The sequence below is a fragment of the Rousettus aegyptiacus genome, unplaced genomic scaffold (assembly GCF_014176215.1).
Source record: "Rousettus aegyptiacus isolate mRouAeg1 unplaced genomic scaffold, mRouAeg1.p scaffold_m13_p_9, whole genome shotgun sequence".
NCBI lineage: Eukaryota > Metazoa > Chordata > Mammalia > Chiroptera > Pteropodidae > Rousettus > Rousettus aegyptiacus.
The window spans coordinates 73649995-73665161 of record NW_023416312.1 but is presented as its reverse complement, the minus strand read 5'-3'; the positions used below and the strand labels follow the sequence as shown (position 1 = coordinate 73665161).

Sequence of the window (15167 nt, the reverse complement as noted above, 5' to 3'; positions counted from 1 at the left end):
ATGGGGGGTGGGGTCAGGGAAGCCTTCCCAGAGGAAGTTTCCCTGAGCTGGCCCTTGAAGGATGAACTATTTTTCCAGACAGACAAGGGCATGGAGGGAAGGGCATTCTGGACAGGGGTAACTGCTCTTACAAAGGCAAAGAGATGTGGAAGATTATAGCATATTCCAGGAAACTGCAACTTGCTCTGTTTGGTCAGGTCAGAGGCAGAGCTACTGTGAAGCTAATGAAACTTAAGCCTCAGAGCCCCCACTTACACAGGCTCCTTCCAAGGCCCCTTCCATGGCCCTGTAACTAAATTTTAGTCTTAATGTTATCTTTTTTGGAGACCCCTTCAAATAACATATGCTTAAGGCTCCACAAAACTTGGATCTGCCCCTGAGCTAGTGCTCGGAGTGACCTGGGGGAAAAGTAAGGGAGATGAGCCTGAAGAGGTATAGCAAGAGCCAGCTCCTGGAGTGATTTATAGGACATATAGATGTGGAGCCACCGAAAGGTTTTAAGAGGTAGAACGATGTCGTCTGGCCTTTGAAGAAGGTACTTTGAGATAGACTGGAGAGCAGGAAGACCTAGGAGACTATTGGACCAGTTGGATCAAGGCCAGAAGGAAATCAGGTGCTGAGATAGGGACGAGGTGACAGATTTGATAAATACTGAATAGATTAAATCAACAGGATTTGTACTGGGGATGTGAAGGCAAAGCAGAATTTAGAACGAGGCTCGGATTTTGGCCTCGGAGAGTAGACAAATGGCGGCGTTATTCAGTAAGGGAGGTAATATAAAAGAATCAGCCTTAAAAAGAATCAAATCTTTTCTAGATGCTGAGATTGAGCTGTCTATGGACTGTCGAGAGACATGATGACCTTCAGTAGTGGGCAGTTGAATATACAGGGTTAGAGATCAGGAGAGAATCTGAGCTGGAAATAGAGATTTGGGTTATCAAGGTATGGGTGATACGTCTCAACCATGGACACATGTAAGATCATCCAAGGATCAGAGTTAAGCAAAATGAACACTGGGCTAAAGACAAAAACCTTGGGGTGTTAAGTAAGCAGATGGAGGCAAAGACATCTTGAAAAGAGACAGAGCAGGAATAAGCAGAGAGGTAGGAGGATATCTGGGAGGTTTGAGAATGGTGTGTGAATGAGAGGTCGGTGGGGAGAGCTCAGAGATGAGGATATGATGAGTGCTGGGGGCCAAGGTGGGTGGGGGCCAGGCACAATCTGCATATAACTAGAAGTCACATGGTTATCACATGCGCTCATCTCAGAAAGGGCCATTCATCATTTTGAGCAGTGTCTGCTCATTCTTTGAGGATTCTCTTGCATCTTGAATGAACTGTATCCCAAATTGACCTATTTCTTCCTTAAAGTTACAATGTCTCCTTACAATGAGTAAATATATTTAGCTTCTTACTAATTGAACCGATTTCTATTTTCCATTTGAAATTCTAAACAAAAGACACCTCTGCTTTTTATAGGCTTTTTGTGCTAATCTCATTTGGTTGAGAATAAATTATAGACCCTGAGGAAAGGAGATACTTGGGTCACAATATGAATGCCTAATCTCATCCGCGGATTGCTCAGGATCTCTTCAGTTAAATATCTCACAGTTCTCAGTAACATATACTCTCATATTTAACATTGGAAAATGCCTTGGTTTGGAAGGACTGAACTGATATGGCCCCTTAGAGGCTAATCTATTTCATTATATTGTTTTTCCTGATTATAAATATGATACATATTCATACAAAGTCAAATATGGTACTGTAGTACTCCTTATCTGTGGTTTTGTGTTCCGCAGTTTTAGTTACCCAAAGTCATCGCATTCTCAAAATAGTAAATAGAAAATTCCAGAAATAAACAATGTTTTAAATTGCACATTGTTCTGAGTAGCATGATGAAATCTTGTATCATCCTGCTCTGCCTTACCTGGAATGTTAATCATCCTTTTGTCCAGCGTATCCATGCTGTATGTGCCACCCTCCTGTTAGTCACTTAGTAGCCATATCAGTGATCAGATTGACTATCACAATATTGTAGTGCTTGTGTTCAAGTAACTCTTATTTTAATTAATAATGGCCCCAGAATGCAAGAGTAGTAATGTTGGCAATTTGGATATGCCAAAAAATAAGCTATAAAGTGCTTCTTTTAAATGAAAAGCTGAGTACATTATATACAGTACAGTAAGATATTTTGAGAGAATCACATTCACATAAATTTTATTGCAGCATATTGTTATAATTGTTTTATTTTATTAGTTATTATTGTTAATCCCTTATTGTGCCTAGTTTATAAATTGAACTTTATCACAGGTATGTATATATAGGAAAAACATAATATATATATATATGTATATACATACATATATATGAATATGTATATATACATACACGCACACACATATATATATAGAAAGAGAGAGAGAGAGAGTGTGTGTGTTTGGTGCTATCTGTGGTTTCAGTCATCCACTAGGATTCTTGGAATGCATTTCCCATGGATAAAGGGGGATTCCTATAATATAAACTCAAATAAGTAGAAATGAAAAGACTCCCTGAAACTGGGCTGGGGAACAGAGGTGATGTAAGCTCCAGGGATTTGTAATAAAAAGCAGTGTTTTCTCCATACTGATAGGGCCATTTGGGCATAGATATGTCAGTGCAGCTTCATGGAAACAGAGCATCATAATGCCTGCTTTATCTAAGGTACATGGATAAACCGAGAAGAGCAGTGATGAAGGCAATATCCTGGGGGAAAACCACCATTGAAAAGATGCTGGGGCAGAGGAACCCAGGAGGGAGACAGAGGGACAGGTTGGAGAGGGGAATGCTTACGAACTTAGGCTTTGGTCTCAGACAGACCTGGGTTCAAATCCCATTTTGCCACTTATGAGCCCAGGAAACTTGGACAAGTTTTTTGTGCCAGTCTCAGCACCAGTGTTGTGGCCGGATTGACCCTTGTGGTTCTTATTATGATTGGAAGACTCCCTCAGCAATAACCACCAGGAAACTTTGTGGGGAGGGAGGTTTATTGTTCACAGGTCCCAGAAAGTACATGGCACACTGGCTGCACAGTGAGGTCACAGGTGGAGAAAGAGAGAGAGCACATGGGGCTTGGGGTTCTGCTTTGATTGGGGTTGAGGGTGCGGAGCAAAGGTTTTATTGGTGAATTTAAAATACAAGAGAAGGAATTTAAAGTGAAGGAAGAGAAAAAATTAATGGTCTAAAAGGTCAGTTATGGAAATCAACCAAGATCTCTAAAATAAAGGAGCTTGGGGTGGGGTTAGGGGCATCCTGGCTTTTCAGCTTTCTGTGGCTGGGCTGTGTTTATTCAGATAGTCATCTTTAAAGTGGATGTCTCAGCAATCAAGGCTTAAGTCAGGTACTTGCATTACAAAAAGAAAAACCACTGTCAAGGCTTACACTAAACAAGATACTTAAATTCTCTTTGCCTCAGTTTTTCTCACTGGTAAAGTGGGGATGATGATAATAGTACTGTCTTCCCTAAAGGGTTGTGGTAAGGCTTAAACAGCGGAAATGCATAAATAGCACCTGGCACAGAGTAACTAATGAACAGAAGATATTGTTATGATCATGACTTTTAATGATAGAAGAATCAAGGGAGCATTGTATCATGCACCATATGGGAGAGAATTATAAATAGTGTTCAGGAAGATAAGGACTGAAAAAATATCCATTGGGTTTGGCAACATGAAGGTTATTAACACATTTAGGAATAATTCCAAGGAAATTGTGTGTAAAAGCTAGATTGCTCTGAGTGAATGGGGGAGGTAAAGAAGTAAAGACATCAGAATAGCAAAAAGAGCAGTAGAACAGAAAAGTGAATCCCAAAACCAAAGTCATGTTTATATGGGAATTTCGTATAAATAAGTCAGCAGGGAAAGAATGGAAACTAGGGAAATAAATAATCTACCCCTTAGGAAAAAAAAAAGATGAGACCCTCCTACGCAAACACAAGTCACAAAAATAAGTTCCACTTGGATTAAAAACAAATCCTAAAAATACAAGGAGAAAAATAACTTTGGGGATAGAAAAGGCTTTCCTAATCATGATACAAAATCCAAAAGTTGTAGAAAAGACTGCCATTAAATTCATTAAAACAACAACAAAAAATCCTTTGTATATTGAAAGATACCATTAACAACAATAAAAACAAACCACAGGTGAGAAAATATTTGCAGCCTATATAACAGACAAAGGATTTTTCTAAAATGTAAAAAGAGCTTCCACAATTCAATGAAAAATAAACAGGTAAAAATATAAATGGCTAATTAACATATGAAAGGATACTCATTCAACTTCAGTGATTAGGGAAATGCAAAATGAAACACTGAAATATTTTTTCATCCATCAGATTTGCAAAAATAAAAATACAATATCCACTAACACCAGGTAATTTCATTCATGTTCCTAGGAGTGTAAATTGATACAGATTTTTTAGAGAGCAAATTTAGCAATACCTATTAAAATTTTAAATATGAACACCTTATGATCCAGCAGTTCCACTCTTAGATATATAGGCTAGAGAAACAATGCACGTTTTCCTGAAAAGCATACTGAAAGGATGATCAGTGTAGCATTCATTATGGAATTAAAAAAAATTATCTGTCTAAATTTCCACCAATAGAATGAGTGAATGAGCTATGGTACAACCATATCACGGAATTGTATTTGGCGGTTTAAAAAAATGAGGTAGAACTATATGTACTCACATGGAGATGTTTTTAAGTGAAAAAAAGTTGCAGGATGATATACAGATCATGATGCCATTTGCATAAATCTGTCCCTTTTCAGTAAAACAATAAAACTCTCTCTCTGTATGTATGTGCATATGTATGTATGTAAACGCATAGATAAAGATCTGCAGGGATAATCAGCGAACTGAAAATAGTAACTACCTCTGAGGAGGAGAGAAAAAGTACATGTATTGTTTGCATAATTAAAAGTAAAAAGGAATGAAATTTTTAAAAAGAAGCAGATAAAGTAAGTGTAAAAAGCTTTTCTGGACTGGGGAAAAGTGATAAAGCAGTGTCCAAAGGGAAGCAAGGAGGTCAGGGGTGACTTTTTTGAGGATGGGAGAGATAATGAAGGTTTGAACGGGAACAGGAGCTTTAAGGATAGAGAGGAGGGGGCGTATGTGAGAGAAAGAACCTATAAGACTTAGTAACCAAATTAATGTGGGGGATCTAGTTCAGTTTATAAAATACTAAATGTCAACTGTGTGCCAGGTACAGTGTAAAGTGACAGGGATACTAAGAAATAAGACGGTTTTTAGTTAAGGTGCTCATCGTTTAGTTGGGGGAGGACAGATACGTATACAAATTCTACATAATGTAGTAAGTACAACAACAGAGGCATGTGGATGGGGATTGTGAGAATAGGAAGCCTGGTGGTAGGACTGTAAGGTGGAGGTTGCTGAGAAAGGAGAGATGATTAAGAATGGCTGAGCTAAGTCTTAAAGCTTGGTAGAATGAGTAAAAGTTATGACTAACTGGCACATAATAGTTATTCAGTATGTATTTGTTGAATGAATGCGTGAATGGATGATATATACATTGATGGGAAAAATAAAATACTAAAGGGAAAATTTGTAAATTTTCATCATTCAAAACCAAATGTATCCAATGAATGGCTTAACTAGGATGCTGGTGAGGGTAGAAAACCTGTACAATGTATTGAACAGTGAATGGCAAATTTTTTTTAAAGAGTAAATTATTCTTTCAAAAAATTTCCATCCTTTCATTAAATATTTATTAGATACCTATTATAGGCTAGGACTTGTGGTAGGTGCAGAAGACAAACTTGACTGGTAAGGGAAGAACTGTGCAGTTCAGGCAAAAATTTTTTTTGAGATGAGAGAAGACTTAAGCATGCTTATAAATTGAGAGGAAGGAGTCAACAGGATTTGACCAGCTGATAAAGCAAGGTTCTCAAAGAGCTTGAGAGGAATGAGGTCGAGCGTACAAGGGTGATGGACCTTGAACAGGATTAGGGACCCTTCATCCTCAGACATGAGAGGGAAACGGGAGAATTTATTCATTTTTAGAGAGGAGAGAGTGAGGCAAGAAGTTGGGGTAGTGTGAACCTGGGGGCCTCAATTTTGTTGGTAAAGTAAGAGGTAAGATCATCTTGTGAGAGTGAAGTGGTCATGAATAAGTTTTGGAGCTTAAAGAAAGTAACAGAAGTTTGGAATGGTCAGTGAAGGCAATGGAAAGGGAGCCAATCAAAGCCAAGTAAAGGGATTGTCATGTTGCTTTAAAGGCCCATACTCATATGAGCCATGAATTGGTAATGGTGCCAATACCTATAGTTTTCTGATTGTTTATAGCCAAATTAAGTAGCAGTGGTATAAGAGCAGAAAAAGCAGATCCTTCAATTCATTCAGCATAGCAGTTTTGCTAGGCAAGTAGGGTAGAATGCAAAGGTACAATGGGAAAGAGGGTGTTGATAAAAGAGTGGTTCAGAATTATGGGGTTCAGCCTGGGATAAGAAGGAGATGAGGCCAGGAAGAGACTTGACATCTTGTAGGATAATGGGGGAGGTCAAGGTACCAGATGACTCTATGATGTAAAAGATCAGATTTAAGATTGAAGGTGCAAGAGAGCTGGAAAGATGTCAGGTTGTGGTCAGGTAGTGGAGTGTTTGAGAGAGGATGCCTTGAGTGAAACTGGTCTGGCTAGTGGTGAGGTATATAGGTAGCTGAAGTAGAGGGAGCTGAAGGTTGTGAAGTTGAGACAATCAAGGAATAAAGAGAGAGACTGAAGGTTTATGGGTTGTCCACAGCACATTGCAGCCACTCAGAATGGGGAGAAAGACTGGGTCAGGCACCACTGGAAGAGGATGGAAGAGGTCTCAAGTAAAGAAAGGACTTTATACTGAAGTAGAGGAGTAACAGTCTAGAAGTGGCACTGAGGAGCTATGTGAATGCCCACTTGACTGACCACAAGGAATATAGGTTGTAAAAGAATGAGAAGCCTGCAAAGAAGAGGGCTGCCAGATATTGGTGTCCTTGGGGTTGCGATGTCCTCAGGGAAGAATGAGGTTTCCATTAGGGCAAAGGGGTAAGCAAGTTCTATGAATAGGTAGAGGATATAAGCCAGCGATTTTCAAACTTTAATATTGCACATAAGCCACTGAGGCTTTTAATAAACTGCAGATTCTGATCCAGGATCAGAATGGGTTGGGGACTGAAGAATCTGCATTTCTAACAAGCTCTCAGGTGATGTTAGTGTTGTTGGTCCAAGGACTACGCTCTTATACTCTGAGTGGCAAAGATGTAGGCAATTTTGTTTTATCATAGTACAGGGGTTTCAGAGGGCACAGTGGAAATGTTATTGAAGGAAGGTAGCTACAGAAAAATGAGTCCATGGAGGATAGAGCTGAATAGGGATGCGTGTACATGGAAGAAGAGGTAACTGGAAAGATGGTAATAGAGTGAATTAGCTGTTGCCATTTTTGGCATCGTTTCAGTAGATCTGACTTTGTGGTATCTTGACTTTGGTGCTTGATATGGTGGTTTTCAAGTACAGTGTCTTTGACCAGGCCTTGTGGGTTTCCAGGGGGTAGTCTCTGATGGCTATGTTGGCACAGAGGGCAGGCACATGGAAGAAGAAGGAGACTAGGATGATTTCCAGGTGTTTAGGAAATGTGATAGGAAGACAGTGATAAGTGAGGCCATGGGAATAAGTGAGACCACTCGTTGATAATGTGGATGTAATGTGTAGAAGGAAAAAAGAAGATGGTCCAAGATGGTCAGAGACAGGCAAAGAATTTAAGGTAAGGCGAGTGAGAAAAAAGAGTTACAGAGGCAGGATATAATGGTAACAGAGAAGCCAGAGGACAGGGTTACAAGAAAGGACAGGTCAACATTATCAAGAAGATGACAACTGAAGTGTTACTGTGAGGTAACATTATTATTTTTTCTTATATCTGTTTAGGAAATCTAAGGTAATCAACCGAAAAACAATTCTAAGGAACAATTGTTTGGTAAGGTAGCCAATTTCAAAATAAACATGCAGAAAGCCACGGACTTCTTATCAAACAACAATAACCAATTAGAAGACATTATGGAACAGAAAACCCTATTCGCAGCAAAACAAAACAAAACATTTTTTTAAAAAAATCCTTACTGTAACCACAAGACCCTACGTGAACTGTCCCCTGCTGCCTCGTGTTTCATCTCTTATTATTCTTGTTTTTATTGAAGTGCAATTCACATAAAATTGACTTGAAAAACATATATGAAACGCTTCACGAATTTGCATGTCATCCTTGTGGAGGGGCCATGCTAATCTACTCTGTATTGTTCTAATTTTAGTATATGTGCTGCCGAAGCGAGCACAAAATTGGCTACTTTAAAGTGAAAAATTCACTAGCATTTAATACATTCACAATGCTGTGCAAGCACCACATCTATCTAGTTCCAAATCTCTCATCAACCCAAAAGGAAACCCATTAAACAACAGCCCCATTCCCCCTCGCCTCAGCCCTTGGTAACCACTATTCTATTTTCTGTCTCTATGAGTTTGACTATTCTAAGACCTCAGATAAGTAGAATCATACAATATTTGTCCTTTTGTGACTGGTTCCTTTCACTATCGTGATATTTTCAAGTTTCATCCATGTGGCAACATGTATCAGAACTTTGTTCCTTTTAATGGCTGAGTAATAGTCTATTATATGGATATTCCACATTTTATTTATCTAATCATCAGCTGATGAACATTTGGGTTGTTTTCACCTTTTAGGTATTTTGAATAGTTTGTTATTCCTCCTCTGTTCACTAACTCTCAGCTCTCTTGCCCTCTTCACATAGTTCAAACTGCCTCAGGACTATTACATGTATTTTTCCTCTGTCTGAAATGCTCTTCTCCCAGATTCTTCATGGCTCTTTAATTCTTATCTTTGCAGCTCAATTGTCACATCCTCAGAGAAGCCTTCCCTACTCACTATATTTAAAGTGGCTGAACCCTCAGTCACTTTTTATCTCATTATCTTATTTTGTTGTCTTCATAGTACTTATCTATCACTAACTGAAATGAAGTAATGTCTTGAGCAGGGGTTGTTTTGTGCCTTTGGCCCCTTTAGCAATCTATTGAGATCTATGAGTTCATTCTCAGAATAACATTTTTAAATGCCTAAAATACACCAATTATACTAAAAATGTAGTTAATGCCAAAATATTTTTAAATTATGATTTAGTAATCCATGTTCTTCTCTATTAATTCCTGAAATGACAATATCTATATACAGGCCTAATAACTGTCATAATTTAGAAGATGTGATGAGTATAAATGCTATTTTGAGATATTTGAAACAACTATAATAGGAAATAAAAATGTTGGTGATTTCTATTGGTTATGCAATCTTAGGTTCTGCTAAAATTACTGCAGATTGTTATTTATGTTTATACCTGAAGAAAATGCTAAACTTTAGTTAGAGTTTAATGAAAAAAGATGTGTTTTTTCCCTGTCCAAGTTCATGGATGCAATGAGTTCTATCTACAGACCCCTGGGAGGTCTGTTGACCCCAGGTTAAGTAGAAGATAAATAGTAGTGCTGAGGAGAGGTAGGGTATGTTGGAACTGGGTTTTGTATGAGAGGGAAGAGCTCACACACAGTAAGCCAGGGAATAACAAGCTAGAAGAAAGTTCCCCATCTACCCCACCATGGAACTTGGGTGTGAGAGATGTAGCAATTTCCAGGTGATAAAGATATGAAGGGAGCAGCATCTTTGAAGGGGAGTCGGGTATCACTTAGAGGAAGCATTTTGTGAGGAGGTTGCCTATGAGAGTAAGGGATTTTGTTTTCTATGGAGTAGAGTCCAGTGAACTCAACAGAGTGAGGTTGAAGAGATGGCTAATGTGGGAAGATGAGCCATTGGGAGTGAGGGTGGCAACTTTACTATATTCCAGATACCATACTGGACACTGAAGATACAAAGGTAAATAAGACAAGGATTCATTTAGGATTAGTCTAAACCAAATCGTGTTGGTTGATTGGCTGGTTTTGCTGGTCTGATTTCTGCACCTCTTCAGAGACCCTAAGAGCCAGAGGCAGCAGCAGAAAGATAAATCTGGGCAGGGTGTCACTAGAGATTCAGGGAGAATAAAAGCTAAAAATGTTCTATTTTCTTTCCTCCTTTGATCCCTTTTGTAGAGCAAAATACTAAAGTAAAAATTATGTAATGGAGAAAAAAAAATGAAGCAGTGTCATGATTAGATCATTCAAAATAGCCAGTCATACAAAAATTAATTTAAAAAGTCTAAGAGATGGATCCCTCCACCCTCACTCCTAATTTTTCAAGAACCTTCTAAGGATCTCTGCAACCAAGAGATTCTCTGATGCTATTACCATTCAGAACAATGTTTGGCTCAGAAAATCAAAAGAAGAAAGAAAGGACTATATTTTTAGATTTTTCTCTTTGGCTCCAGAGGTACCTTGCACCTGGATCTCTCCTCTGTATGTAGCTCACAGAATGTGTGATTCTGTGATTCTTTTTTTTTTTTAAGCTATTTTCCCTTTTCTCCTAGAGGGATTTTTCAAAAAGGCTCCGGTTGAGGGCTGCTTTAGGTAAGAGGCATTGGCTGGGCACCACTTTTCCTTTGATCACGTTCCCTTCTGGCAGTAATATCTGCAAATTCACTGACCTGAGTAGGATATTGAACCTCTTCTAGCCCGAAAGGAGGAAACCCCAAGTGGAGAAGCAGCAGACAGACAGGGAGATGAGAACAGAGGCAAGGCTGAAGTAAAGCTGACCTAGTTAGAGCAGAAAGAGGCTGCAGGGGTGGCAGGAATGGCCCCGGAGAGAAGTGAGATGCTTCCAAAGATAAAGAAGAGCAGAGGACTGACTTGTTTAAGAAGCCCTGACAAGACCTAAAGGCTGCAAAGTGGGGCTGTGTGTGGAGACTCAGTGAGCGCGAGTGTGTGTGTGCATCTATCTGTGAAGGCTGTGGTAGGGGGAATATCTTTATCAAATTTTGCCCAAATACTTATATTTTAAAGTCACAATCTTGGGGGAAATGAGAACCAGAAAAATATATGGACCTTAAGGGAGCCAAGTGGGAGCACCACTGAACTTTGCAAGACTTAGCAAAACCCAGAGCATTCTGACAGGATTCCCCAGCAGTGGGTCAAGGAGTGGTCCTGGCCACCACCAGGGTGGAGGGAGGCACAGGAAGCAAAGACCTGGGTCCAGCTTGAAGGATAATCAATTCATCCACAGATACTACTAGTGAGTTTCACACTGCATCGGAGCCCCCTCGGTATAGAGAAGTGCCCTTCACAGTCTCTGCCCTTCAGGAGGATGCAGTCTATTTGAGGAAACACTAATCCTTATGAAACAACAGTAAGAGATCCAATAGCATAATTATTTTTTGTGCTCCTAGATTACAGAAGGAATTATGGCATAATTGGGGAGAGCTGTAGGGAGGGGCTGGGCATTCAACTGGGCCCTGACATCTGGGAGGGCAAGATTGGGATGAGAAGAGAGAAATGGACATTTCAGGGTGAAGGCACACCAGTGGGCATCAGTTTGGCTCATGTGGGGACCAAAGAGTTGACCAGTCTGATGGGATTGGAGGCCCACTGAGGGGAGATGGAGAAATCCAGCTGGATGGGGACAGTTAGATTATCTAGAACATTGTAAACTTCTACAAGGGACTTTATCAAAATCCCCATTTTTGAAGTGGATCAGCCATTTCCTTACTCTCCCCTTTAGCTACAAGCCCATCGTGGAATTCATTGATGCCCAATTTGAGGCCTACCTGCAGGAGGAGCTGAAGATCCGCAGGGTACTGCACACCTACCACGACTCCCGCATCCATGCCTGCTTATACTTCATCGCCCCCACGGGTCATTCCCTGAAGTCTCTGGACCTAGTGACAATGAAGAAGTTAGACAGTAAGGTATGGAGGCAAGGGCAAGGGCAGCGGAGAGGTTGGGCAAGCTGGATCACTCTTTCGTGCAAAGTAGAGGCCAGATTCCAGGAGGTTTTGTGGCCTCTTCATCCTCTCCTTTATTCCCCCTCCCTCCAGAAAGATAGTGCTAGTGATCTAGCACCTGTGTCAAATGCTTTGTTTTCCCAGCCCTGAGCCATTGCGCTGCCTTGATCCCTCTTGGGAATAGGGGTGGATATAAACAAGAAGGCTGTCTAGGTCTAGGGGACTCAGGCTTTGATAATTGAAAGGTGTTTTTTCTTTGTCTCAATGTTAACTGGCCTGTGCTAAAATCAAACATGCAAATTTGATTTCGAAAGTTTTATTTTTATTAATGCTGATTTTTATAATCGCAGTTAAAGTTTGTTAAACTCTCATATGCTACCACTGTGCGTAGAACATCTCGTTGAATCCTCACGACAACCTTATGAGTCAAATATTATCATTATCTTCCATTTTACAGAGGAGAAAACCAAGGCTCTGAGAGGTTAAGTGACTTGCCCATTGCCATATAGTTGGCTATTGCCAGAGTAGATTCAAATTCAGATATGTGGCACCATGTTCTATTGCCTCCATACCTGAGAAAGATGGCTGTGGGAATCGGGCATGTTCTACTTTAAGAGAAACTGAAAAATATAAATCTCACTGCAGATGTAAATTAGACAATGATTCTTCATGTGAAAGGATTATTTACTGTACAAAAGAATTGACTGTGGAATTCTTTAAAAGAACTAATTATTAGTACATTTTCCCCATAATATTTTGTAGGTGCTTAGCACTTTGATGGGCACTTTATATACATTATTTTATTTTATCTTTCTAATTACCAAGTATATTGGATACAATTATAATTCACCTTTTCCCCTTGAAAAAACTGAGGCACAGAGAGTCAAAAATCTTGCTCAATGTTAAACAACTTGTAATGGGCCTGGGATTCGGACTGAGCTCTCTCAGACTCCAAGGTATTTTTTTTTACAAAAATCTAATTTATATGCCATTATTTAGTAGCGCGCCCACTATTTAAAAACTAAATTTCAGCTACGATCAAAATAGGAGCAACTTTTCATTTTTTGCAGCAAATAGGTCACCGCCTGTGAGTAACAGACTGCTCTGGAAATTTCGCCACACCCAGCATGCCCTGTATAGGGCAGCAGAGAGTCACTTGGCTAGTGGCCCGGTGAGTGGGCAGCTTAAGTAAGCAGCCTCTGGCATATGTTTATAGTGTGCCGATGGAGACGTGAGGAAAAGGGACAAGAATTGGCTCTGCCTGCTCTTCCACCTTGGCAAGGGCTTTGGCCTGCCTCCCTCCCAAAAAAGACTGCAAGAGAGGTACCTCCAAGGTCCAATCTTTCCTTGGCCTAGCAGCTGAAGCTCTGTGTGGTATCAGCCTTTAGAGACACTCCTGAGGAAAAACACAAAGGAAGCAGAATTTGTCTTCCAAGTCTAGAACTTCCAGATGCCCCCTTCAGAGATTAGGGCTCCATTGGAAGCTGCTGGCAGGAATGACTGTGCTCTCTGTGTGAACCTGAGCTTGGGAGTTCTCCGTCTCATTAAGCCATGTGCATTTCAAGTTTCTTTACTTTTCTGCAGTGAAAGCCTTGTCCCTTCTTGTAGGAATTTCAAAGATTAGGGTTCAGGTGGCTTGAATTTGGGGGCAGCATTAAGCCCTTCTCCTGCTGCCTGAAACTGGGCATTTATACCTGCTTTCTTTATGTAGAAATTAATCACAATACTCTGGCAGTATCTCTTTTTGCACATATCTCAGATTAAATTGGTCACTGAGATCTTCACCTAACCAAGTTCGTTAATCAGTGTTTGCTACCAAAAAGAGGGCCAGGTGTACATCTTCACTGAGCTCCACCTTGCCTCTCCTTCCTACTATTGCCCATGTGGGTCTCCACCACACTGGGTATGGCTAGCCTACACTGGATGAATTGGGGTATTTTACTATTAGCAAGGAGTAGTCACCTCTCGCCTTGTCAACCACAGATTTCCAACTGTCATCTTTTTACTTCACATCACTGAAACAGTGACTTTGATATTAAGCTATCACACAGCTTGTCAATTTGGATCTGAGCTGGCAGACAGCTCATGGTTAAGACTATGGACCTAGAATATGGCTGAACTTGGATCTGGATCCCAGTTCTGCTACATACCTGCTCTGTAGCCTTGGACAAGTTATTCAACATCTCTATGCCTTAATTTCTCATTGGTTAAATAAGGTAATGATACCTCCTGAAAAGGTTATTGTCAGGGCTAATTATGTTAATCAGTGTAAAGCTCTTATTTCAGTGCCTAGCACTTCATAAGAACTCATTGTCATTTATTATGTTGTCATTTGGTCCAGAGGTGGCCCGTCTAAGACCATTGGGTTGAGCTGCTCCCTCCAGCAACCAGTGGGAAGTCCTAGGCCATACTGCTATCAGTTGCAGATTATCAACAATAATCCCACTTTGCTCCTCCCTTTTCTAGGTGAACATCATCCCCATCATTGCCAAATCAGATGCCATTTCTAAGAGTGAGCTAACAAAGTTCAAAATCAAAATCACTAGCGAGCTTGTCAGCAATGGGGTCCAGATCTACCAGTTCCCTACAGATGATGAGTCGGTGGCAGAGATCAATGGAACGATGAACGTGAGTGGGAGTACAAGGGTTCAATTTACTGGCCATTTGCTTATTATTATTATTTCACCAAAGTATTATTATTATTATTATCATTATTGTTATTATTATTTCACCAAACAGTAGTCAAACATCTTCACTATCAAGAGCTGTAGTCAGCTCTTGGTTATCTGAGTCTCGGGTATTTGTGAGAGAGAATCCAGAACCAAACAGTTCCTCTCTCCTAGTGGTGGCTGCTTCAAAGCCTCAGAGATGTAGAGATTATTAGCCAGAGACTGAAGGAGGGAATGGCTGACTCCAGGAAGAATCTAGAGCAGGGAATTTAGACTTCCCCTTTCACCTTCCTCTTTGATGCTGCTCTGGTCTAGGCGGGTCAGCCCCCAGGGAACTGCTGGAAAGGGAAACATTCTTTGTTTCTGACCAAAACAATGCCATGACAATTGATGTGGTGAAAGAAGGAAAGGCTAAAAAAATTGGCTTGCTTTGGAGATTCAAGGATAATCTATACTCAGATAATCAAGCCCTCTGCCTCTGGGAGAAAAAAAAATGATATATAGCCTCCAATTTTTCTGGTGACTAGAGAAATGTTATTT

The 15167-nt window shown here is 40.2% G+C and overlaps 1 protein-coding gene and 1 non-coding gene across 14 annotated transcripts in view; one reads left to right on the top strand and one right to left on the bottom strand.

Moving 5' to 3' along the window:
• The window catches only part of SEPTIN6 (septin 6), a 70154-nt gene that overhangs the window by 21441 nt on the left and 33546 nt on the right, over window positions 1–15167 (top strand). For all 13 annotated transcript variants that reach the window (XM_016137272.2, XM_016137323.2, XM_016137349.2 and 10 more), the window contains exons 4-5: window positions 11736–11922; window positions 14425–14586. In XM_016137272.2, coding sequence (XP_015992758.1) covers window positions 11736–11922; window positions 14425–14586 — 349 coding nt within the window. The remainder of the gene's footprint in view (window positions 1–11735; window positions 11923–14424; window positions 14587–15167) is intronic.
• LOC118608121 lies at window positions 8252–8358 on the bottom strand. Its single transcript, XR_004952921.1, has one exon. It is a non-coding gene; the product is annotated as a U6 spliceosomal RNA (small nuclear RNA).